Here is a 27,671-nt window from a genome sequence, read left to right on the forward strand (position 1 = left end):
TGGAAATATCTTCCCAACATCCACTCTGTCCAGGCCATTCAGCATTCTGTAAGCTTTAATTGGATCCCCCTCATCCATCTAAACTCCATTAAGTATAGACCCAGACCTAAAGTCCTCAAACATTCCTTATATTTTATTCCTGGGATCATTCTTGTGACCCTCCTGTGGACCCTCTCCAGGGCCAGTACATCCTTCCTGAGATATGGGACCAAAATTGCTCACAATATTCTAAATATGGTCTGACCAGAGTCTTATAAAGCCTCAGGAATACACCCCTGTTTTTATATTCTAGTCCTCTCAAAATAAATGTTAACATTGTATTTGCCTTCCTAACTACTGACTCAACCTGCAAGTTTACGTTAAGAGAATCCTGGACTAGAACTCCAAAGTTCCTTTGAACTTCTTTATCTGAATTTTCTCGCCATTTAGAAAATTGTCTACGCCTCTATTCTTCTGACCAAAGTGCATGATCTCACACTTTCCCACATTGTACTCCATCTGCCACTTCTTTGCCCATTCTCCCAACTTGCCCAAACCCTTCTGCAGCCTCTCAGCCTCCTCAATACTACCTGTCCCTCTCCCTGTCTTTGTATTATCTGCAAACTTAGGCAGAATGCCCTCAGTTCCTTCATCTAGGTCATTAATGTATAAAGTGAAAAGTTGTGGCCCCAACACTGAGCCTTGTGGAACACCACTTGTTATCGGCTGCCATCCTGAGAAGAACCCTTTTATCCCCACTCTCTGCTTTCTGCCAGACAGCCAAGCTTCATTCCATGATAGCATCTTGCCTCTAATACCATGGGACCTTATCTTACTCAGTAGCCTCCTGTGCGGCACCTTGTCAAAGGCCTTCTGGAAACATCCATTGGCTCTCATTGGTCTAACCTGCTCGTTACCTCCTCAAGGAATTTTAGCAGATTTGTCAGGTATGACCTCCCCTTGATGAAACCATGCTAACTTTGTCCTATTTTACCATACACTTCCAAGTATTCAGAAATCACATCCATCACAATGTCTTCCAGGATCTTACCCATGACCGAGGTTAGGCTAATCAGCCTATAATCTCCTATCTTTTGCCTTGCTCCCTTCTTAAACAGGGAGCACTGGTCATACTGGAGTTCATTTTGAAGTACACAAGGTAAGTTGGATCACATTATCCCTACTGGGAGTCCAGGAACTATGCACTGCAGTCAGGCTTACAAACTGTGAGCAGTTTAGGCCTATACGCTCTGGAGTTTAGAAGAATGAGAGGAAATCTAATTGAGACATATGGAATGCTAAAGGGGATTGACAAACTAGACATATGAAGGATATAGAGAGATGTAGGAGTACAGGCACGCAGTTCATTGAAAGTTTCATCACCGACAGACAGAATGGTGAACAAGGTGTTTGGCATCCTTGCCTTTATTGCTCTGGCCTTTGAGTATAGGAGTTGGGACATCATGTTGTGGTTGTACAGGATGCTGGTGAGGCCACTGTTGGAGTACTGTGTCAAGTTCTGGTTGCCATGCTATAGGAAGGGTATTACCAAGTTGGAGAGGGTTCAGATTTCTCCCTACATGAGTGAATGTACAGGTTTTAGAACAATCACCAATAATTTCTATAGAGATTAGAACCAGGTAGATATTGTTGACTGTGAGATCTCTGATTGGGGTAGTTAACCTGGGCCAGTCCGGAAGCCCTAGCAGACCACTATAAACAGGGATTCAGAATCTCCTCAGTTCAGGGACTGACTCTGAGCTGGCTGACCTCAGGCTGTGCTCTGTAAAGAGTGACTTGGTGATGGGATACCAGCCTCTGTGCAGTTTCATAGCCTCCCTTACTGAAACTAGCTTTATTTCCCTGATTCATTACTTGAGTTTAAATTCAATCAGTGGCAGTGGATGGATTCAAACCCTGCATCCCCATGGATCTCTTGATTACTAATCCACTGATATAACCTCTGCACCACTATTTCTCCCCATTAAACATGCTTAAGAGTGGAGTACTCACAGCTCACTGTGCTGGAGAATCCCAGAGACCCACAGCTTTTCACTGTGGCCATTTCTCCTCAGCCCAGTCCAGAATATCTTGAAACTAACAACCTCCTCCTTCTAATCTCACCGGTCAGGGATCAATGAACTCATAGACCCTACCTGGTCCAGTTGTCAAAGAATTTCATAACTCTTAATGTGTTCACCTATAAAACCAAGGAGAGAATGGCCTATTCTACTCCATGTAGCATTATATGATGGCCTACTTGGACTGTTAATCCAGAGATTCTGGAAATGTTCTGGGGACTTGGAAGCAAATCCTAACATGGCAGATGGTGGAATTTGAATTCAATAAAACAAAATCTGGAATTAAGGTCTGGTGATGATGCTGAAACCATTGTTGATTGTTGGACATACCCACCTGGTTCATTAAAGTCCTTTAGGGAAGTAATTGGCATTCTTACCCAGTCTGGCCTACATGTGACTCCAGACCCACAGCAATGTGTTGACTCTTAACTTCCCCCCTGGGCATTTAGGGATGGGTAATAAATGCTGGCACAATTTCTCATCCCATGAATGAATTAAAACATTGTACAGTAGACAAATGGGTCTATTCATGACAACTGATGGTGAAAGCCTTTTTTTTTTGTCTTTCCTTTTCAGAGAAGAGACAGTTCCTTCGCTTTCCATGCCTCTGTTACCAACGTTTGGCGAAATGACTGCTCTGGAGGACACAGGTCGGGAGGGGTCTCAACCAGAAGGTGTTGGACTGAAGGTCTATCTCTATCACCCTACGGCCCAGCCTGGGGAAAGCACCTTGAAATTCTATTCTGGAGGGTACACAGCTGAAGAACTTTGTATTTCGGCAGCAAAGGCGAGCGGTAAGGATCATCTCGGTTTTACTGTTGGGCTCTGTGGAAAAGCTTTGAACCTGCTCAGGACTCTCCTGTCCACTCAACATTACTCTATGTAAACAACAAAGGCTTTCAATAAAACTACAGAGTAGTTCTTTTGGGAAGCTCTTTCAAGATTTTGATTTGATTTGACTGCCGAGTCTGAATTTTCTTGCCCCACTATTGAGGGGGCTGTGAAGCTGGGGAGGGTGCAGTTCCGATAGCGGAGATAATGTCTTCATGGTGATGTCACCGGGCTAGTAATCCAGAACGCCTGGTTAATGTTCTGGGGATATAATTTCAAATCCCATCCTGGGATCCAGTGACATCTGTATCAACGAAAACCTGAATTTAAAACCGAGCTTGAAAGGGATGATGCAGCCACTATCAATGGTGGTAAAAACCCATCAAGTTCATTCAAGGCCTTTGAGGAAAACCGCCACCCTGACCTGGTCTGGCCTACATGGGACTCCAGAGTCACAGCAATGGGGTTGACTCTTAACTGTCCCCTGAAATGGTCTGGCAAGGCACCTATTATGAGGGCAACTAGGGATGGGCAATAAATGCTGACCTAGCCAACAGCACCCACATCTCATGAATGAACAATAATATTAAAAAACACTCCGGACAGACCATACAATCTCTGGAGCCCATTTCCCATTGATGCATGCTGCTCAGTTATCTGATCCTGTCTCTGGCCATGGGGTATCACTGGCAAAACTGGTATTTATTGCCCAGCTCCACTGCACAACTGCTAGCAAATCGACAAAACAGAGTGGGTTGTGAGACCACTTCGGGAGGTGGGTGGAGGGTGGGTGGAGGCTGAGGGAAGCAGTTCAATGTCAAACAGGAATGGCGTATCTGACGGATCAGCTGAGAACAGCTGGTGACCTTCTCGAAAGGACATGAGCTAGGCTTTTTACAGCTTCATGGTCACTTCCACTGATAACGGATCGTTCTGTGTTAAAGTCATGATTCAATTAAAAACACAAAGGTGTTGGAGAGTCGCTCGGTGGGTCAGGCAACATCCGTGGAGAGAGAAACAGAGTTTCATGCGAGGTCATTGGCCTAAAAGACTGCAGCATTGTCCATTTTTCAGATGAGATGCTGACCTCAGATATAAATACATAGAACATAGAACATTACAGCACAGGAACAGGCCCTTCAGCCCACAATGTTGTGCTGAACATGAAGCCAAATTAAACTAATACCTTCTGCTTATCCTTAGTCCATGTCCCTCCATTCCTTGCATTTTCATGTTCTTATCTAAGAGTCCCTTAGACACCCCTATTGTATCTGCTTCCACCACCACGCCCGGCAGTCCATTCTAGAGGAACAATATTCCAAGATGTTTCTCTGGGTAAAAAACTTGCCCCACACATCCTCTTTAAACTTTGCCCCTTAACCTTAAATGCATGCTCCCTAGTATTGGGCATTTCAACTCTGGGAAAAAAGATTCTGACCATCAACGCTATCAATGCCTCTCATTATTTAATAGACTTCCATCAAGTCTCCCCTCAGCTTCCGCTGGTCCAGAGAAAACAGCCCAAGTTTTTCTAGCATCTCCTTATAGCTCATAATGAGCTGCCTTTTCAAGGGGATGTAAAAACTCCCTTGTGTCAATTACAAAGAGGAGCTTGGGAATTTCTCGCTGGTGTCTGGAATGGCACTAAGCATCACAGCAGCAGCGTATTGTCTCACTGTTCCTTGAAAAAGATTGTGTAGCATCAATCTTTCTCACATCACAGCAGTGAACTGTGCTTCCTTTAGCACAGATTCTTGGAGTTAAATGCTCATCCATCTTCTATTGGCTCATCACTGTTTTCTCACATCTCTGTGAAGCATCTTGGAATGTTATTCCCCTGATTAAAAAGCTTCATAAATTCAAATTATTGTTGCAGTATTTAACCAGCTGAATGCTACAGGACCCAAAGGGTCAATCATAGACCATTGACATGATATCCCAGTTCACAAGACTAGATGACCCATACTCATGTGATTGACCCACTTTTAGGGAGTGGGATAACAGGCCCTCTTGTGCACAGCAAGATTTCGCAAACAGATGTGAGATAAATGATCATGAATTCTAGTTTTGGTGAGATTGAACAGGGCACAGCAGGAGAACATCCCGTTGTCCTCTAAACCTCAGAGGAACGTAGGCCGGTCCAAAGGATGCCGCTCTTTACAATGGGACAATCTCTCAGAGTCACAGTCAGGCTGCAGGACCCTAGCTAAAGCCCTCACGCCCTAGAGTGGGGCAATGTGCTAACACCAGGCTGAGTGCCACTAGGGCAAGGGAATGAAGATACCGCTGACTTCACATGCATTTACAAGGCCAGCTCCTCACCAGCAGAAAGAGTCTACTGTATAGACTGCAGTGGTTCCTCAGGGCAGGATGCCACTAACTTCTCAAAGGCAATCTAACTGGGCAATAAATACTGGTCCAGCCTGCAACACTTACATCTTGTGAAAGAAATCTTAAAATATAACACCAATCAATGTTCAGAAGTCATATGACACCAGATTATAGTCCAATAGTTTTCATTGAAATCACAAGCTTTCAGAGCACTGTTCCTTTGTCAGATGAAGTGAATGAAAATATCACAAGGTTAGCTAGCATTAGATCTTCAGTGGCTAAGCTCACAAAGAGAAATAGGGAGCTGAATCTGGGCATCACTTTAATGCTGGGATTTAGATTCTGATTTGCTTTTTTTGAAAAGCACAACAATCTCAGCACGAGCTAAAATGGATAGACTACTTGATGTATCATTGACCTTTGCATTAAATTTGGAGACTCTGGACCTATTGAAATTAATGTGGTGACTGGTAAAACTGGTATTTATTTACATGTACTTTGTGAAAATTAACCACTTTTATTGGAACATTGTAACGATTGGAGGGGTTTGTTGATGACATGAGTTTAGAAGCTATCCAGGACTGGACTGACGAGGCTGCTAGGATGGATCAACATGGTTGGTTGATGCGTTCACTGGTCAAAACCCAACTCTATTTCATTCCTTCAAAATTTCACAGAATTGAATAATTGTTTGATTGGTTGATGAATTGATTGATTGTTGAGACATTCTGTATCTCAAAACAGATTAAGTCCAGGAGGAGGCTATTCAGCCCAACAAGCCTGTGCAGGTTGTCTGCAAGAGCGCCTCAGCTCCCCTGCTGTTACTCTTTCCGCAAAGTCCCTATATCTTTTCATTTTCCTTCAGATCCTTTGCCAACTTCCGTTTGAAAGCCATGGTTATTGCATGTCAAGTTTACCTCTCTGTCCCTCTGGTTCTTTTCCCAACTCATTTGGTCTGGTTCTCAATTCTTCATCAATGGAAACTGTTACTCCTTGTCTGTTCTGTCCAGGTCCCTCATGATTTTGAACACTCCTATAAACTCTGCACTCAACCTCCTATTCCCAAAGGTAAACAGCCTCTGCTCCTCTGAGCTGTCCACTCAACTAAAGTCCCATCTCCCTGGAAACATTCTCCCTTCATCTGCAACCTCCTGCAGTACCCCAAACCTCTGAGGTATCTGTTCTCCTCTCATTCTGGCCTTATGTCCATTTTCACTCCACTGCTGGGGACCGGAGATACTCAGAGAGTCCACTCAATGCCTTCCAGTTCCACGGTCATGGCTAATTCCAGATCTCAGAGGTTCACACAGCTGCAAGGGGATTTAGAGGGAATGTCAGCTGCCTGAGTCCCAGACTCTGGAATTCCATCACTGCACCTCTCCAGCCTCGGTCTCACTTGTTTAAGTCACTTCTTAAAAGCCCCTCTTTCATAAACCTTTTGGTTATCTGACTTAACATCTGCTTACGCCATTTACTGTCTTATTTGATTTGATAATGTTCCTGCATCACGTTAAAGACACTATCAATAAATTGCTTAAAAGCAAAATATTGTGGATGCTGGAAGTCTGAAACAAACATAGAGAATGCAGGAGAATTTCAGCAGATCTGGCATTATCTTTGGAGAGAGAAACAGAGTTAACATTTTGAGTTGAGTAAGAAGGGTTCTGATATCAAAAGATCAACTTTACTTCTATCTCCAAAGACCTACTGAGTTTCTCTAGCTCTTTTTGTATGTTGATTTTGTCATTGCTATAAAACCTCTTTCTCTCCCTCTCTGAAGTCTTCGCAGCCTTCCTATAGTTCCGAACATTTAGCCCCGAGCTCCAATTTCCCTTTCAACCAAGACAATCAACTTTGAATCTTCTTTTAGCATTTTGTCTCAGTCCTTTGCCCCTTCTGTCTTTGATGTTTGGATATTTTGATCTCTCCCCAACACAGGTATTCAGCCAGTCTACAGCAGCCTTTTCGCCCTCGCAACTGAAGATCTGCAAGTGTGGTACCCTCCCAGTCACATTTTCCAAGTCGATGGATCCAATCCACAAGTTGTCCTATACCGGATTAGGCAAGTTGTGAAATATTGCATTCTTGTTTTGGGCACTAATGGTCAGTATAATATTGAGAAATGGTCCTTATCACTGGTCCAACAGTAATACCATTAAAGAGGAAGCTTTTCATTTCCACGGCACCTTTCACAATCTCCATACTGCTCCAAAGATCTTTATTGATAATGAGATACTTTTAGAAGTGCAGTCACAGTTGGGGGGCAATGGATAGTGTCTCAACCTCTGAGCTAAAAGCTCTGGATTCATGTCCCACTCCAGGGCTTAGTAGTCAAGGCAATAGCTTGATTAACTGCTTGTAAATCTTCCAACACAAGCCAATGGCAGAAGATTTCTAGCCAACCATCTGCAGAAAGCAAAGGGCCAATTTATTGCTGTACTGCTATAACCATAGACCAACACAGAAGTCCCTGAATTACAAACAAATAAATCAAAATATTGTGGATGCTGGAATTTTGAAATAAAAGCAGAAAGTGCTGGAGAAATTCAGCAGGTCTGTCAACATCTGTGGTGACAGAAACTGTTTACAGTCTCATATGATTCTTCTTCAGAACAGGAGAGCTTGGTACCAGATGAGGGAGAGACTTTGTTGTAATGTAGAAAACTTAGCATGCAATTTCTGCACAGCAAGTTCCCACAAACAGCAATGGAATAAGACGTCTTTTATTTTGTATGATATTGTTTCAGAATTAAATATTGGTTATAACACCTCTTCTTTTTAATTTTGTTCATTGGATGTTGGTGTCAGTGGTAACAGTTATTGCCCAGAGGGCAGCAAATACTTAGCCACGTTGCTGTGGGGGTCTTGGGTCACGAGTGGGCCAGACCACGTAAGGGCCACAGATTTCCTTCCCAAGAGGATGTCAGTGAACCAGATGGGCTTTTACTCAACAGTAGGTCATTTGTGTCTTGCTGGTCGGGTGTACAACTGCATCATGTCAGATATTCAATATAACACTGAAAAAGAATAAGAGATACTTATGTGTTTTTTGATGCATTTGCTTTTGAGTGCTGGTTTGCGTTACCAGCTACTTCATGCACTTTTCATGAAGTAAATTTAATTTCAACAGGAACCATCAAAGACAGGCTCCCTCTCCCTCCCCACCATTTTCAGGAATGACTTTATAGCACGGCAAGCAAACAATAAACCCGAAAAATTCTTAGAACACACTTTGTTTTATTTCTGCTTCTAAATGCTGGCCATATAAAGGCCATTGGCTGCTGAGTAAATCATTTCTGTTTTCCTATTCATGAGCTGAGAGGAGCTTTAGGCCAATGTTGAGATTGAATGAGTGTAATCAAAATTGAGGTAAACCAGAAAGTGAAGCCAAATCTGTCTTTGGAATGTCTGAATGTAGGAGAAAGTGCAGAGTTAGTTTTATTTTCATGTAACAAACTCTCCTTGTGTGACACAACAACATTCTGTATTTCTTTAGCTCCAGAATGTTTTGCAGGAGCTTAATCAAATGGAAATTAATGATGAGTGACATGAGGCAATACAAGCACACTCTCTCGCAACCAGAAAAATGTAGAAAATAGGAGAAGCCTTGGGCTATTTAGCCCTTCAAGCCCTCAATATCATTCATTGTTATCACGTCTGATCACCCAACTCAGTCTCCTGTTCCTGCTTTCACCTCTTTGATCCCTTTAGCCCGAAAAGATACATCTTAATCCTTCTTGAAAACATTCAATGTTTTGACCTCATCTGCTTTCAGTGGCAGAGAATTCTACAGGCTCCCCATTTTCTGGATGAAGACATTTCTCCTCATCTCAGACCTAAATGGCCTACACTGTACCCTTAAACTGTGATCCCTGGTTCTGGGCATCCTGGTTATCAGGAAAACCAACAGCTCCATGACATTGGTATTCTTGTCCTTGAATTTACCACATTTTGTGTCAATTGTTTTGGCCAGTAGTATCAGGTTGGGTGGGGTCAAGGGTCACTTGGAGCTTGTGAATAGACCATAGAGTCATAGAGATGTACAGCATGGAAACAAATACTTCGGCCCAACCCGCCCATGCCAACCAGATATCCCAACCCAGTCTAGTCCCACCTGCCAGCACCCGGCCCATATCCCTCCAATCCCTTCCTATTCATATACCCATCCAAATGTCTCTTAAATGTTGCAATTGTACCAGCCTCCACCACTTCGTCTGGCAGCTCGTTCCATACACATACCACCCTCAGCATGAAAAGGTTGCCCCTTAGGTCTCTTTTGTATCTTTCCCCTCTTACCCTAAACCTATGCCCTCTAGCTCTGGACTCCCTGACCCCAGGGAAAAGATTTTGCCTATTTACCCTATCCATGCCCCTCATAATTTTGTAAACCTCTATAAGGTCACCCCTCAGCCTCCGACTCTCCAGGGTAAACAGCCCCAGCCTGTTCAGGCCTCTCCCTGTAGCTTAAAACCTTCAACCCTGGCAACATCCTTGTAAATCTTTTCTGAACCCTTTCAAGTTTCACAACATCTTTCTGATAGGAGAGAGACCAGAATTGCACGCAATATTTCAACAGTGGCCTAACCAATGTCCTGTACAGCCGCAACATGACCTCCCAACTCCTGTACTCAATACTCTGACCAATAAAGGAAAGCATGCCAAATGCCTTCTTCACTATCCCATCAGCAATGAAAGAGTCAAGTCTAGCAACGTGCAGTACCCACCCAAATTATCCTGGTAAGTTGTCTTGTAACTGAATAAAAAAAAAATTTTTGGCACCTTTCATTAAAAAGTTGGTGAAGGCACAGCTCGGGTATTACATGCAGTTCTGACTATCATCGTTTGGAGCAAGCTCCAAAGGAGGAGTGCCTAATGAGACACTTCAGTTGTGTGACAAAGTGAAGACACTGCGATTATTTCTCCTTAGAGAGAAAATCCTAATGGAATATTTAAAAGAATTGTTTAAAATTGTGAGATAGTCACTTGGCGGTATAAAACTTGAGAATTGCAGAGAAAATAGTGTACTCACCAGGACTGAAATGCAAGAATACCAAATCTCACAGCGAATAATGAGAAAATAATGTGTTGTTGGCTATTGAATGGTAATTGGTTGAGACATTGCCATGGTGAATGCACCAGGCAGTTAACTGTCAATCTTTCATTCAAATTCGAAGTAGGCAAGTTGGCTGTGATTGGTCAGTGCAGTGGTATGGGATTGGCCATCACTTATGTTTTTGTTAAAATTCAAGTCAGGAAGTTGACTGTTTGGTCAGGGCATTGACAGCCAGCCCCCAGGTTATTGATTGGTTGAAAAAGGTGCAATGTCTGGACATGTTTTGTCCGTTTATAAATAGCTGGGCCTGTGCATGAATGTATCTAGCTCCATACGTGCAGGTGAGACACACTGATGAGCCTGACTGATAATCTTAAACTGTTTATTATTGTGATTCTCAAGATAAACAGGATTGTTTTTGGAATGTTGTCCAATCATGGACTCACATCTAATGTCAGACATTGTGTTGTGATTTTTGGCTGTTTGAATACAGTTAGTCATATAACCTACATAATTGGCATCACACCAGCAATGAAATTCATACACCACAAAATTTCTGTGATCCACAACCTAGAGTCCACTGTGTTAGAATCATGCACCTGGTACATCATGGAGCACTGATTCATGTGTTATAGTCCTATACTTGACAAGGAAGCTCTATAATTGACACATTACCACCCGAATATATTAATTCCTGAACCTGACATTTTACAATCCTATACTCTAAGATACTGGTATCCTAACTCTGGCCAATAAATGAATTCTTTATTCATTTGTGGGATGTGGGCTTTGCTGATTAGGTCAGTATTATTGCCCATCCCGAATTGCCCAGTGGACAGTTGAGAGTCAACCACATTACTGTGGGTCTGGAGTCACATGGAGGCCAAGTAAGATTGACAATTGTCTTCTCTAAAGGGCATTAGTGAACCCAATGGGTTGTTATCTGACAATTGGCAAGCATTTCATGATTATAGCAAGGGTACATGAGTATAAGACTCTTACTTCCAGGGTTTTTTAAAAAATCGATTCAACTTCCACCATCTGCCATAGCAGAATTAGGTCCTGGGCCCACTGGGTCTCTGGATTATTAATCTAGTGATAACACCACCATATCACATTGTCTCTCCAAATCTGTTGCTGAATCTCAGAATGAGAAGGATAACCTCACTGCTAACACCCTGCACCTTTGATCAACATCAAATCCAAAAGTAAAAGATTAGAATGAATCAATGATAGCCTCGCAGTTGAGGTGTTACTTTTAACTGGAAGCATGGAGGGCAGATTTATTTGTATAAGATCGTAAACAGGAAATCTTACCCTGTTCACTATGTACAGAGATAAGCACTGTCGTAACACACTCCTTCCTGTCCCAGTTAAAGATTAAAACAGAATAAATATCTTGACTCTGTTGACAGCATTGATCACTTTCTAAATCCAGGGTGGATCGCCAAAATGTAACCCCATAATCCAGGGAGTGCTGCACAGTCAAGAAGCACTGCTCTTCAAAAGAGAGACCAAATGTGGATCTCTCTCTCTCTCTCTCTCTCTCTCTCTTTCTCTCTCTCTTGTTCTCTCTGGTTTTGATTATTGCAAAAAGTTCCAAAGCATTGTTCCCAAAGAAAGGACTAACATCTGGTAAACAGGAATCTCTCAAACAATACCAACTTGCAAAGAAATGTCATGGGCTATTAAGCCTGTTTATTGAGAAATGTTCTGCCTCTTAACTCCACTCACCGACCTGCCTTAGCTCCATATCCTTTCGGATCCTTATCAGCAAATATCTATTAATCTCCGATTTAAAATGGTTAATTGTTGCTTGTGGGATCTTGCTGTGCATAGGTTGAATGCTTTGGTTGCCAAATTGGCAAATGTGAGTTCATTTCACAAGCAAGTCACCGATCATCAAGCCCTTCAGGAGATGAACTTTACTGAAACGAAAAGGAAACAGAAATCGCTGGAGAAATCCAACAGGTCTGGCATCTGTGGAGAGAAAGCAGAGATAACAGTGGCTCTTCATCAGAACCTGGTTGCAGACCTGCTGAGCTTCTCCAGAAATTTCTGTATTTGTTTCAGATCTCAAGCATCCATGGTTCTTTGTTTTTCTTCATTTTTATTTCTTGGTTTTGTGAGGACACCGATTGATACCTGTTTAAAATTGAAACTGACCTGGATCTTCAGATATCAAGAAGTGAAATTGTCAGCGTTCACATTTACTTGTCCTTGGAAGCTGACAATGACTTCACGAGTCCGTGAATGTGCAATTAAATCCAGAAGTTGCTGCCAGTCATTCTAAACATCGGCAGAAGGTGTTATGGTTCACTCTGAAGATCACAGTCAATTAGAAATCACTGACCTGATGAAATTTTACACTCGTGAGCTCGTGACTTATTGTAAAGCCCTGTGATTTGTAACTGAACTTTCATGGACGCACTAAGCTCATAATCATGACGAAATACCATCACTACCCCAGCAAGAGTAATATGGCATTTGTTAAATGTCAAGTCTCTCTGTCGTGGCAAGAATTCCATATAGTTTTTAAATTAATAATCCTTAAAATTGTGTTTATTGTATTTTATCTTTACCTTCATCCCGTATGTAGGCTCCAAATATCTATTTTGTTTTTCAAGAAATTGTAAAATTGAAAACGACGATATACTCCAATTTTCGTCAATGTCATCACTTGCTTTCTTTGCTTGATAAGATCAATGCTGCTGGACAGCTGGAGATCCCCTTGAATCGATGCTAGAATTAAAATCTCTCAGTAAAGGGGAAATCAACACCTCAACAATCTCTAGACTTCATTGAGCTGTTTTCTTAGAAGCCAGCAATAACCATGTTCATTTCAATTTTTCTTTCTTAAGTATTGTCATGGATGTGCAAAGATAAACTAAGGAAAGGGTGGAAGTAAACATCATAATTGGAGTATTGCTGAAGATGTCCATATTGCACTCATCAGGATATTCACAAGAATGTCACAGTAAAGAGGAACAACATTTTATTTTTTTTTATTTTATTAAACAAATTACAAAAACAGTTTACAACAAACAGTTACATTTACAGCTGCATACAAGAGACAGCAATGTTACAAGGGAGAGTAGCAGCAAAGCCAGGCCCCAAACCCTACCATTCAAACAGTTTACAGGGACATGAGGACAAACCTCAAATCCCAGTTTCACAAAGATATAAAGGAACAACATTTTATCCTGTTTGAGAAGAGTGCTGATTGGTTGGCAAGTGACTAATTGGTGGAAGTGGTGCTGTTGAAAATGCACCAGTTAGCGATGCCTACTCAGTCAGCTGGCACAACTCCCCATCTGCTCCAAGAATGCCATCCACCTTCACCTCCCTCTGTCTCATTCCAGGAGGAGAACAGCCCTCAGTGGGGCAGAAAGAGTCAGTGATGGTGGTGGACTGCCTAATATTTGGCTGCTCACTCTTTTTAACAAGAGGATTCTGTTGAGTGGCTGCCCCTGACTGGCTGACTGACTGTGCCCAAGCTCCTGGATAGGTAGTAGAGGCTGCCCTTGGCTGACTGAGCCAATACCCCCTGAGGGAATGCTATCTCCCTTGACTTAACAAACAGGAGAAGCTTCCTTTCTTTGTGGCTGTGCGAAAGACATGGCAATGCAGCAGCACTGTGAGCCTGGTTTCTTGGGATGAGGTGCAGTTTGCCAGAACACAAGGCAGGATTCCAGATCGGCTCAGAGAGGGTGAGAGCTAAAAGGACAAGCGAACAGTCTGGAGATGCAATCCAGTCCCTAGTCCAGTCCAGTCCGCGAGTTGGGTGTGTCTCCTTGACTGCATAATTTCCTTGCTGCAACATTCCAACAATAGTTACTAGGCTAAGGTAATGCACTGAAGTGCAGAAGCATCCTGTCAGTGGATCAGCGATAGGCTGAGAGGCTGGCTCATGGAAGATGCCAATGCTCATGGAGATGGGTTCCATGTGACTGATGCTCATGGACCATGCCCTAAGATGTTGGTGCTTCATGTCCAACATGGAGGTCCTTTGGAGCAAGCTATGAGCAAAAATCACTGGGTATCCGCTCTGACTTCCACGTCAAGAATCTTTGTCCATTTTGCTGGTGGTAGGTAATATAACAGGAGGCCATGTGTTAATGAGGCAAGGCTGGTGGGCCGAAGGGCCTGTTCCTGTGCTGTATTGAATTAATATTGAAGATATGCAGTTAATAAGATCATCAACAAGCAATTATAATGCCCCTCCTCAGTAGGTAACCCATCACTGCCAAGTGAGGAGCTCCCCCTGATACCTGGGCCTCAGCTAGAAGGTGCAGTGAGTTGTTCCCATCATCGAGAGAGTGGACTTGCTGGACTTCTGATGCAATCCTGCCACATTTCTCATCATCGCCCACGTTGTTCAGGGGCACCCTATGGGGCCAGCACTCCTTTCTGCATTGTAATGCTGATGGGTTCATCTCTCTCCCTCTCTCTATGTAGATTTTTCTTCCCGAATTGGTTTGGACAAGGCAGCAATAAATCCTATCGCTATGGTCTTACAAAGGAACACATTAACACTGTGTTGGATTACTCGGTCATCGACTACCTCTTTGCTCAGGTAAATGGGAATCTTTTATTGCTTAAGGAAGATGAAGCAGACAGGGATCTTTACAACTTTAGGGAATTTCTGCTGAATTCTGGGATTATCAGTTGGAGCCAAAAAGTCAAAGATTTCTGAGCATTGTCATGCAGGTTCATGAGGTAATTAAAACATGAAAATTCATGGAATTAATTTGAGGAGAGATTGAATTAAAAAGCAGTGAGGTCAGGGTAAACTTGAGTCATATCTTGGTTAGACAACACTGTGCATAGCTCAGGTCTTCCCTTACAGAAGAGAAATAGGAGAGGACGTTATGCTTTCCCATGGGGGCATTGGAAGTCTAGTGGGGTCGGAATGGGTGGCGTATGTTTCTCTTGCACCTGACCCCATCCCCAATTTTGCACATTGACTCAAGCATCAATTGGCCAATTCATGGTATTCACACAATTGTGAGTCTCCTGCTCCTCGGATGCTGCCTGACCGGCTGTGCTTTTCCAGCGCCACACTTTTTGACAACTGACCAATTAGTATTTGGAAGTAGGCTCCGTGTCCATTTGCGGTTTCATAGAATCCCTACAGTGCAGCCATTCAGACCATCAAATCTGCACAACACTTTGAAGCACGTCACGTCCAGGCCAAACCCCTAACCCCGCATTTCCTACAGCTAACCCACCTAGCCTGCACATCGCTGAACATTACAGGGCAACGTAGCATAGCCAATCCAGTTCACATGCATACCTTTGGACTGTGGAAGGAAACTGGAGCACCTGCAGGAAACCCACGCAGACACGGGGAGAATGTGCAAACTCGATGCACAGAGTCGCCTGAGGGTGGAATTGAACCCATGTCCCTGCTGTTGTGAGGCAGCAGTGCTAACCACTGAGCCACTGTGCCACCCCTTGTGTGTCCAAAGTGGGTCAGGAACCAGAAATTGGTTCTGGTTACCAATTTTAGAGCCACTTTCTTTCTCTCCTTAATGACTATACCAACTTATAAAACAGAGCAAATGAAGTCAGTGAACCAGAGTGGACCTTCGATCGACTTTTCCACCTCCTGATGCTTGCTGTGTTCTTCCAGCCTCCTGCCTGTCTACCTTAGGTTCCAGCATCTGCAGTTTCCTTTTGTCTCACCCAATGGGATAGCTTCCTGAGCTCTGTTTCTGGGGTTTGTCATAATGACTTGTGCCTGACCCCCGGAGGGTTTACTGTGCGTGACTGGGTGACCTAATGCAGTCAGGCGTGCCAAGTTAGTAAATTTCCCAATTCGATTTACCCACCTCAGCAGTGAAAAACAGACCCAAGGTATTGGTAATCTATTAGCAGTGCACTATCCAAAAAACAAAAGAACTGCAGATGCTGGAAATCTGTCCTCTTGACCTGTCTTCAGTTTCTTGTTCCAATATCATGTGCTTTGGTCATAGAATCCCATTCGGCCCATCAAGTCCACATTCTGAAGAGCACCCTACCTAGATCCATTCCCACCCAGCCTGCACATCTCTGGACACTTCAGGGCAAATTTCTTTTTCAAACGTGGCCAATCCACCTAACCTGCACGGAGCGAATCCACCCAGAGGCAGGGAGAATGTGCAAACTGCATACAGTCACCCAAGGGTGGAGTCAAACCCAGATCCCTGGTGCTGTGAGGCAGCAGCACTAACCACTGAACCACTGTGCTGCCCACCATCCTCTTCCTCTTTCTCACCTTCCCCCACCCCATCCCCCATCACCCAGCATCTTTTTTGTTCTTTGCTGTCTTCCCCTCTTTCCCTAGCCAGAGCTAAAAACCTGTTAAAACAAATCAGTAAATTTTGAGAACCTGGTCATACCAGAGCCCCGTCCTGAGGATTTCCTGACAAAGGGCTTTTGCCCAAAACGTCGATTTTCCTGCTCATTGGATGCTGCTTGACCCGCTTTTCCAGCATCACACTCTCGATTCTGATTTCCAGCATCTGCAGCCCTCACTTTGTCCTGAGGTGTACAAGACAAGTCAGACTAGTTTTACTGCTTTTTCTTTCTGGATTACTCTATTAAAACCTCTTACACCACAAACATTTATCCAGGGAGGTAACTGAACTGAAACTTTGACTTTACGATTTTCTCCCTTGTATTTAATTTGGTCTGCTGAGCCTTTCCACCACTGTCTGTTTGTAGTTTGCAGGTTCACATTCTCTCTGCGGCTTTAGTTATTTGAAGATCACAAAATGCACCTGAGTAGTTTCTTTCAAAGGGTGGAGTGGGGTTAGCAAAGAAATGATACTTCCTGTCTGCACAGTCGACAGCAGTGTAGAGAAGGTGAACAGCCAGGTTTGAGTTTCAGAGGACTGACTACACTTACAGGGGCATGTTGCATGCATCTAACTCGTATCTCTTTCTTGTATGTTCATGGCTTGTGGGTGTCACAGGCTGCACCAGCATTTACTGATCGAAAATACAAAATACTGGAGATAATAACAGGTCAGGCAGTACCTGTGAAGAGCACCTGATGAAGGGCTCCAGCATGAAACGTCGATTTTCCTGCTCCTCGGATGCTACCTGACCTACCGTGTTTTTCCAGCACCACACTCTCAACCTGTGAAGAGAGAACGAGCTAATGTTTCTGATGCCTCGTCATCAGACCCTCATTGCCCAGAGGCAATTAAGAATCAACCACATTGCAGAAGGTGTGCAGTCACTGGTAGGCCAAAATGAGTAGGGATGGCAGATTTCTTCCCTAAAGAGCATTACTGATGGGTTTTTACAACAGCAAATAAAGCATTACATAGTCACCATGAGGCTAGCTTTTAACTCCATATTTTCTCACTGAATTCAAATGCCTCCATCTTCTGTGGGAGGATTCATCCCATGCTCCCAGAGCATTAGCCAGGGTTTCTGGGTTACTAGGCCCGTGAGCGTAAGACTATAAGACATAGGAGCAGAAATTAGACCATTCAGCCTATCGAGTCTACACTGCCATTCAATCATGGCTGTTAAGTTTCTCAACCCCATTTCCCACTTTCTCCATTTAACCCTTGATCCCCTTGATACTCAGGAACCTATCTATCTCAGTCTTAAATATACTCAATGACATGGCCTCCCCAGCCTTTTGTGGCAATGAATTCCATAGATTCACCACCCTCTGGCTGAAGAAGTTTCTTCTTATCTCTATAGTAAAAGGTCTTCCCTTTACTCTGAGGCTGTGTCCTCAGAACCTAGTCTCTCCTAACAATGGAAACATCTTCCCAACATCTACTCTGTCCAGGCCAACATTCACCATGCACCATCTACTCCCCTGAGTACAGAAGATGTCCAGGAGACCTGATCAATGTATTTAAACATGTTAGAGCTATTTGATAGGAAGAAACTGCTCTTCTTTTAAATTCATTCCTGGGATGTGAGCATCATTGGTTGGGCCAGTATTTATTGCCCATCCTCAAGTGCCCTTGCAAATGTGATGGCAATCTGCCTTCTTGAACCACTGCAGTCCTTGGGGAATAGGTACAGATTGTCAGGGAAGGAATTACAGGAATTTGACTCAGCAACACTGAAACAACTGCAGTATGTTTCCAAGTAGGATGGCGAGAAGCTTGGGATTGGCAGTGGTATTCCCATGTATCTGCTGCTTTTGTTGTTCTAGTGGCCATGATTTTGGAAGGTGATGTTAAGAGATCTTCGGTGAGTTAATGCAGTGCGTTTTGTGCATGGTACACACTGTTGCTACTGTGCAGAGCTGCAGGTGGTGAATAAGGTGCCAAACAAGTAGACTGCTTTGTCCTGGATGGTGTCAAGCTTCCTGAGAGTTGTTGGAGCTGTACCCATCCAGGTAAGTGGGGAGTATCCCATCACACTCCTGACTTGTGTCTTGTAGATGGTGGGCAGGCTTTGGGGACACAGGAGATGAATTGCTCACTGCTGTATTCTCAGCATCTGACCTGATCTTGTAGCCACAGTGTTTATATGGTAAGTCCAGTTCATTATGTAGTCAATTATAACCTCTAGGACATTGATGGTGGGAGGTTCAATGATGGCCATCAATGTTTCTGGAATGTGTTTCTTTTTCGGCTTTGAACCTTCAAGTTCCGTGCCCGGTAGTGTTTCCTGAACCAAAAGCCAACAGCGTTAACCATGTCGGTGTGCCGCTCGCATTGCACAGCCCCTCACTGCAGCTGTTTGGTCTCACGGCATTGAGAGGACACTGGTGGTGGCACCATTGAATGGCAAGTGGAAATAGGAAGAATTCTGAGTGCAAGGAATTAACCTTAAAATAGGAGCCCAGGCCAAGCAGGAGCAGAGCGATAAGGCATTACTCACACACTATTATGATATAGTGGACATCATTCAACATGTCAAATCCATGTGGAGACGTTTGGAATTCCATTCCCCAAAAGCTGTGAATACTAGCAGCTATTGGTAGCTTTACAGTTGAGAGAGCTAGAGTTCTGTTGGGTAAACCTATCAAGAAATATGGAAGAGTGGGAAAATGTAATTGAGCTGTAAATCAGCGATGATCAAATTGAATATTTGCATGGGTGTCATGATGTTTCAAGCCTATATCAAAAATTGCAAGTCTCCTCATTCCCATTCTCGCAATTAATTCTCCTCTTTGCTTGCTGGGTGAAAATCATCTCAAGTTCATCTGATACCATTAAACTGTTGATGAGGTCGATGTGGGTTAATCGAAAGGAAATTTGACCCTACTGAAAACATCTTATCAGGGTTTGCTGTTTGAGGAAACGTGTTTATCACACTCATTCATCATTGCTCACTGTTTGCTCTCCCCGATGTGTAGTCACGCACTGACTTTGTCAGTGGCCTCATTAAGGTGCCGCTGGACCTGCAGATGCAAGAGGAATGCCTGGGAATGGCGGTATTGGACATTATGAGGATCTCAAAGGAGAAGAAATGGAATCTGCAGCAGATCTGTGACCATGTCAGGTGAGATGCTGAGGGAGCTATATAGCCATCCATTTCCCAACATGGCTTCCCCCATAGTTAGATTCCAAAGTCTTTCACTGTGCTTCCCATCACTCGGAACCTCTCCAACAGCTGTTCAATCTCACAATGTGACCAGAATGAATGAAATGGTAAGTACACTAATGTGTGCCTTGGTTGGTGGGTGCCTTGTCATCCCTATGTAGTCTGGTGACTGTTTCTGACTAAAACATGGTCTTATTGGACAGGTATTTATTGTAATTTCCACATGACTCATCTTTTCTCCTTGGGAAACCCTCTGAAAACCTCTTTGACTACCTCTGTTCCCTCTCCCACAACCGCAAACGGTCTGATACCCTCTCTGCATCTTGCCATATGTCTAGAGTGTCACCATCCATGATGAAGAAGTGATACCCTGAGCATGCATTTGTCCAAAATGGGTGCACATAAGTTCCTAGACCAAAGACTGAAAGTGTGGTTACTGCTATAATCAGCAGTCAAGTTATGGCCCCACAAACAGCTATTCAACAACAACTAGATTACCTTATTCTGCAATGACAGTGAGGTCCATATTGAACACTTCATCTGAAAGATGGCACCAGCGCTCTCTCAGTAATGCACTGAAGTGTCAGCTCAATTTCCTGAAATGGGTCTGTGATCCCATGACCATCTGATTTCGATGTGCAAGTGCTCCCACTGAGGCAAGGCTGGCTATTACAGTCCGTTCACCTTTTGGTACTCTGCTTACTAATACACCCATCTTTGGCTCACCACATTTATTTTTTCCTTATGTCCAAAGATCTATGGGTCACAGTAGTGCAACACTGCAAATCAACGAGCAGTTTAAAAAGCAGAAATAAACTAAAAATCTGAACTATACCTAACTAAACCAAGTAGTATCTTTGTACAAGATATCTTACAATTCATGACGTATTACAAGCTGTTCAGTATTTCCCAGAGTAGCTTTTCCTCCTGATGTACTTTTTCACCATCTCTCTTGCTGTGCAACTGGTATAGGAGGTATTCATTTCTATATTCCTATTCCCTATAGAACATTGAACATGGAACAGTACAGTGCACTACAGTACAGGACCTTCAGTCCTTGATGTTGTGCTAACCTTTTATCCTACTCTAAGATCAAACTAACCTACATACCCTTCATTTTACAACCATCCATGTGCCTATCCAAGAGTCGCTTAAATGTCCCTAATGTATCTGACTCTATTACCATCACTGGCAGTGCATTCCATGCACCCACCACTCTCTGTGCTAATCAAATCATTCTCATTCCATTTTAAGCTACAAGTCCTGCATCCCAGCCACCCTCCGGCAACAGATTCAGCAGCACAACTTCCTGACAAGGAAGAGAATCCGCAGAAAGTTCTACAAATTTCTGGACAAAATCAGTCACTGCGAGGCTGACCTCAAGTACCTGAAGCTGAAGTATCTCATGGATATGGAAAGTTTGGAAACTGTGCCCAGCAAAGAGACCTTCCATGTTAAAGACCCAACGTGGGACCCACAAAGGCAGCAAGTGCACAAGTTCATCTGTGTCTCAGGAGAACATGGAATTCAATGGGGTTTAAAGCAAGATGAGGTTGGTGTTTAAGTTTGGTTGACCTTGTGTAAATAACAAAAGGAATTGAACTTTGTGGAATACCCACAATGTGGCTGCTGGCCAGATTTTGATTGATTGGGCCAAAGTTGGCATGGAGTTGGAAAATTTCAAATAAAACCAAAAAAAATGTAGATGCTGGAAATCTGAAACACAGAAAGTGCTGGGGCCATTCAGCAGGGTTGATGGTGTGGATGGAGAGAGAAAAACAGAGTTAACACCTCATGTTGAAAGTTCCAGATAAAGGAGAGTCATATTAGATGTGAAATGTTAACTCTGTTTCTCTCTCTCCATTGATGCTGTCAGACGCACTGAGTTTATCCAGCGTTTGTTTCAACTGGAACTGTTAATTGTCAATCTTAACTAACTCATTAACCTGGGACCAGTCAGATAGGCACTGATTGGTCAGGGTGTTGCTGTGGAATTCAGCATAGATTGGCAGTCTCCCTCGCCCTTCTTCAATGACAAATGAGTAACAAATACAAAAAAAACAGGGTCCTGTATGGCAATAGATGCAGGTTCCAGCACCCACAAATTAAACTGATAAAACAGTAAATTTACATTATATAAGCAAAATATTATGGATGCTGGAAATCTGAAACAAACTCAGTGATTGCTGGAGAAACACAGCAAGTCTGGCAGTAACTGTGTTAGAGAAGAACAATGTCCAATATGACCTACTGAGATTCTCAAATATGTTCCATGTTAGTAATCTGGACTGTTCATTTGACAATAAAACTCTATATATACAGACAATGTTAACTGGGAGACTGTGGAGTTCTGAAATGGTGTTGCTGTGTATTAAGTTCAATGCAGCAGAGTAACTACATCACATCCTGTCTCAGTAGTAGTAATTAGCAGAAATGTGAGATGAAAGCAATAAGGTACATGAACATCAGGTCACAACAAAATGGTGGGATAGTAGGTCAGCTGCTCGATTATCCAGTATGAATTCTAACTGGCTCCTCCCTAAGATCTTAAGATGTCGGAGCAAAGGTAGGCCCTTTGAGCCTGCTCTGCCATTCAGTGAGATCATTGCCAATGTGATCATCTTCAACTCCACTTCCCTGCCTTTTCCCCATCAACCTGAATTCCCTTACTCTTTAAAAATCTGTCAGTCTCAGCCTTGAGTATACTTAACAACAGCCTCAGCTGCCCTCTATGGTAAAGAATTTGACAGATTCACAGCCCTCTGAGGGAAGAAATTCCTCCTCAACTCTAACTTATCTGGGTGACCCCTGACTCTCAGATTAAGCCGACGGTGCTAGGCTCTCCCCCAAGGGGAAACAACCTTTCCATATCTACCCTGTTAAGAATTCTTTAAGTTTTAACAAAGTTGCCTCTCAGTCTTCTTCACTCCAACAAGTATAAGCCCAACCCCTCCTCACAAAATAGTCCCTCCCTTCTCAGAATCAGCGTAGTGAACATTTGCTGGACTGCCACTAATGCTGATATATCTTTCTTTAGATAAGGGGACAAAGAACTGTTTTCTGCTTGATCACTGTATGGGTTAAAGGTTATGTTATGATATTGAAGATATTGTAATTGTACTGCACAGATGAATGGACCAAAGCTTCATTAACAGCCTGTCATTATTTATATGTTGGTAAGACACTGGTTGTAATTTTATTAACACTTTGCTGCCAGATAGTAAGACAATCTCTGTTTGGTTTCCCTCCTTGTTTACCAGTGGCAGCCATTTTGTGACTTCCCTGAGATCGTGGACATCACTCTCAAACAAGCGAGTCGAGATTATATCTTAGAAGAAAGTCGAATTGTCACAGTTACCAAGCAAGACAACGAGCTTTTGGTAAGCTTTATCTAAAAGATGGATTTTATGCATTTAGGACAGGAAATCAGAGTCGAGAGTGTGATGTTGGAAAAGCACAGCCGATCAGGCAGATCCGAGAGGCGGGAGAGTTGATGTTTCGAGCATAAGCCCTTCATCAGGAATGTGTGGGTGCACACGTTTGTGTAGAGTGTGTGTGCGCGTGTGCGTTTGTGTACCATGTGTCTGTAAGCACACCTTCGCACAGCTCAGGAACTTTGGTGCAAATGCAGCGCAGGTGTATGGGTTTGAAGATCACACTCTCAATGGGGGGTGGCAAGTTCCCAAACTACAAGAGATTATTGTTGTTCTCAATTCTGAATTTGCAGCTCAATTGCTACACAGGAAGCTGAGAGGTGATTTGCCAAATGTTCAAGTTCAACTTGAGGGAATTAGGAAAAATGGTATTCCAGTGCGGCATAGGAGATAGGTTTAAGTATCAAAAGAATTAGGAGGAACATTAAGAACCTTTTTTGGTTAATAGACCTGACAATCCCTTGTGTTGTGGAATGAAATTCCTGAAAGAATGGAATAAGATTGAGTTGTAACTTCTAATAAAGAATTGGTGAAATGCTTGCAAGGGAAGAATTTGCAGGACTACAGGTGGAAGAGCATAGGAGGCCAATTGGCTCATGCTTTTAAGGAGTTAGCACAGGCACAATGGGAGGAGCGACCTCTGTCATTGTTGGATTATTCCATGAGTTCATCTGACAAAGTCAGCTTCATCCCTAAAGGCTACAGTGGTAGGTGGAGGTGGAAATAGTTCATCGAGGAAGTGCAAAGGGGGGGTTATTCTGTGCCAAAGCTAGGTTATGTAGCTGAAGAGATGATGGTGTACTTATTCAGGAGTGCTGAAGCTGTGTTTAACACCTTAACACAGCATAGGGACATCCCAAAACATCCTAAAGCCAAAGGCTAGATGAATGTGGAAAGCCAATGGGTATAAGGGATGGCTACACAAACAAGAACAGTGACCAGGTCTGTTCTTGGTCAACACTTCAGGCTAATTCCCTGATCCATTGTGAATAAAGCTATGGAATTGTTTACACCAGTCTGAGCAAGCCAATGGGATATTCACGGAACACCACATCCAACAGCGCCAAGTCCAAAGTTGCTGCTTTCACTATACACTGCAATGAAAGCGACCACTTATACCCTCACCACCATCAGGGCTAGTGAGCTCCTGATTTTACCTGACAAGGAAGTGAAGCATCGTCAAATCTATCAGGGAAAGAAATCATTATTGAGGAATCAGGAAGAAATCCCTCCCATTCGGAAATTGCCGAAACGCTGACCAAAGTTGCATTCTCCAAAAGACAGCAAGGCCACAGAATTGTCACAGCGCAGAAGGAGGCTTTTCAGCCCATCAGGTCTGCACTAGCCCTCCGAAGGAGCAACTCCCCGGGTGACACTCCCCATGTAACCCTGCACATATGACCTCAAAGTCTAACTGGAGCAAGACATCCCTGCATTCGTATTTCCATCCCCTTGGAATGGAAATTCCGTTTGCCTTCCCAATCACTTGCTGTTCCAGTTTACTAACTTGCTGCGATTCATGCATCAGGACTCCTCAAAATCTCTGTATCTCAGAAGCCTGAAATTTCTCTCCACTTACATTTCTAGTTTTCCTGCCAATGTAAATAAATTCATATTTTCCCACATTACACTGTGGTCATTTTTGACCAGATGTGAGTGATATCCTTTTACAGACTCCTTTGTTTCACTTTTCTGCCTTTATATTCTATGTTTTGGTTTCTTTTTGTGTTTTAAGAGTGTGTCGGAATGTGGCGACACTATACAACACTTTTCACTGTATTTTGTACCAAAATACGTGTGACAAAAAATAAATAAACCAAATCCTCTTCACATGTTGCTCTCTTTCTGCCATTAGCAATAACTCTGTCTCTTTGAACAAGTCCTAGATTTAGGTGAAAAATAACCCATGCTATAACCCTGTGGCACTGGACTCATGACAGCTTGCCAATCTGAAAATGACTCATTTATCCCTTTTAAATCATTTAAAAACCTATTATTATCTTAACCAACTCCAGCAGGTTCCTTAATCTTCTGTACTCAAGGGGAAACAAGCCTTGCTTGTAATATTATCCTCATGTTAACCTCTTCTGTACCCAAAATGGTTAAGTTGTTATTGCCTCCAATTGACAGATGGGCCAAGGGGCGAGATGGCCAGGAGTACATGAGGACAGATTTGGATGTTTCCTTTATGGAGTGGGAATCTCAGAAATGGAGGCAAAACTCCAGGAGGCAACGAAGTGACATACGGAATGAGAAATGGGCATTACTGGAAAGGCTGGCATTTTGATTTGCCAATTCAGAGGGTAGTTACTTATCGAACACACTGCTACAGGACCTAGACAAGCCAGGTTAGGGCAGCTGATTTCCTTCCCCAAGAAAATTAGTGATGAGGTTGGGTTTTAATGACGATCAATGCTAGCTTTGTGATCACCATACCACATTTATGAATTTGAGGGGGTGGGGGGCGGCGATTAGCTCAGCTGGTTAGCAATGCTGACACAATGGGTTCAAATCCTGCATTGGCTGAGGCTACCATGCAGGACGCTCCTTCTCAACTCTCCCCTCACCTAAGACATGATGACCCTCAGGTTAAACTACCACTTGCTGCCTTTCTGAAGAGAGAGCATGGTCTAGTAGGACTATGGTAACTTTTCTTTAATTGAACTGAAATGCCACCAGTTACCATGGTAGGATTTAATCTCCTATCCCCAGATCATTACGCCAGGACTATGAATGACCACATGACCAGCTCCCCCATAACAATGGACTGTGCATTGTCTAAGGATGAGCTAACGTGAACCAAGTAGCCCCCAACGTTAAGCCAACTTGAATTTTCTTGGCATTTTTAATTATATTTCAAGAATTTGAATTTGAGTTTAATTCATTGTCACATGTGAAAAGCTTTGTCTAGCGAGCAATACAGGTAGATCACAGAGTTAAATAGAATAGATAAGTAAATAATAGGTAAACAGCAGCAAAAACACAGTTACAGGCGAATGTTTAGAGTTTGTGAGTCCATTCAGTATTCTAACAACACTAAGGTAGAAACTGTTTCGAAACCGGCTGGTGCATGTGTTCAGGCTTCTGTACCTTCTCCCCGATGGTAGAGGTTGTAGAAAAACATTGCCAGGGTGGGATGGATCTTTGAGAATGCTGGTGGCCTTTCCTGGACAGTGGGCCTGGTAGATGGATTCTATAGATGGGAGGTCGGCCTTTGTGATTGTCTGGGCTGAGTTCACCACTCTCTGGAACCATCTCCGATCTTGAATGGTACAGTTGCCATACCAGGTAGTGATACATCCAGACAGAATGCTCTCAATTGTGCATCTATCAACGTTGGCAAGAGTATTTGCTGTCATGCCAAATTTGCTCAGCTGCCTGAGGAAGAAGAAACATTGTTGAACCTTTGGAGCCAGTGCATCCACATGAAGAGTCCAAGAAAGCTTGTTGTGGATGACCACTCCCAGGAGCTTGACACTCTCCACTCGTTCCACCTCTGCACTGTTAATGTGTAGGGGGGTACGAGTAATATCCCGCTGAAAGATCTCAGCTTAACCTCCTTCCCAACTGATACCAGGGGGATAAATTGAACACTTTAGACAGAGATTGAACACTTTCTCTTTCCCAGGGGCTACCAAGGTTAGTACCTCAGCCATGTCAACATGAGAAAACAAAGGCTAAAGATTGGGGGTGGGGGGGGGGGGGGGGTATGGGGAGATGTGCTGTCTGAAGTTGTCAGGTTATTTTTTGTTGCATGTATTGGTCTGGATGTAAAATTAATGCTTTATTATAAACAGCGCAGTCTAAATAATTCCTGTGAGGCTTTGCTCATCTGTGACACAGACGCAAGTGCGACAAGAGGATATTTATGATGCCATTCACCTGGTTTTAGAATTAGGAAGCCTGAATGAGAAGGCAGCCCTCCTGTAGGTCACCAGTAGGTTTGTAAAGAAATGAAGATCTGTGAAAATGGACATGATATTTAATTGCAACTCATGCAAGAACTGAACATCGCTGGCAGCCCAGCACTTTGGACATACCTCATGAGAATTCAAAGCTTCTAAAAATTCTGCATTGGAGAAGGGTTTGAAGGTGAAAGAAAGTTGGTTTTGAGGTCTATGGAAAAATTGAGCAAGAGTGGAAGGTGATATAACTATTCTTCATTTTAATACATTAAGGATATAGGGGAATGTCTAAAAGAGGAGTAAAAAAGCTTTAATTAATGTGGCACCATTCATGACCTCAGAATATTCTCCAGCCAGTGAAATGCAACGTAGGAAATGCTGCAATAGGTTCATACACAGCAAGCTGCCATAAAGTACAACAGGATAAGGATGAAATGTATGCTGTTGACTGAGGGACAGATATCAGATCAGATTCCTATGGTGTGGAAACTGGCCACTTGGCCCAACAAGATAACACTGACCCTCCAAAGAATAACCATCCCAGACC

General features: G+C 43.2%; 1 protein-coding gene across 2 annotated transcripts in view; it reads left to right on the forward strand.

Moving 5' to 3' along the window:
* The window catches only part of LOC122565442 (tyrosine-protein kinase JAK2-like), a 117,933-nt gene that overhangs the window by 40,800 nt on the left and 49,462 nt on the right, over positions 1–27,671 (forward strand). For both annotated transcript variants that reach the window (XM_043721426.2, XM_087975964.1), the window contains exons 2-7: positions 2,637–2,854; positions 7,161–7,284; positions 14,734–14,851; positions 19,598–19,743; positions 21,040–21,337; positions 23,046–23,165. In XM_043721426.2, coding sequence (XP_043577361.2) covers positions 2,662–2,854; positions 7,161–7,284; positions 14,734–14,851; positions 19,598–19,743; positions 21,040–21,337; positions 23,046–23,165 — 999 coding nt within the window. In that variant the 5' untranslated portion in view covers positions 2,637–2,661. The remainder of the gene's footprint in view (positions 1–2,636; positions 2,855–7,160; positions 7,285–14,733; positions 14,852–19,597; positions 19,744–21,039; positions 21,338–23,045; positions 23,166–27,671) is intronic.

This window comes from Chiloscyllium plagiosum, unplaced genomic scaffold (genome assembly GCF_037043375.1).
Source record: "Chiloscyllium plagiosum isolate Xiang-an unplaced genomic scaffold, Cpla_swu_hap1 HiC_scaffold_28, whole genome shotgun sequence".
NCBI lineage: Eukaryota > Metazoa > Chordata > Chondrichthyes > Orectolobiformes > Hemiscylliidae > Chiloscyllium > Chiloscyllium plagiosum.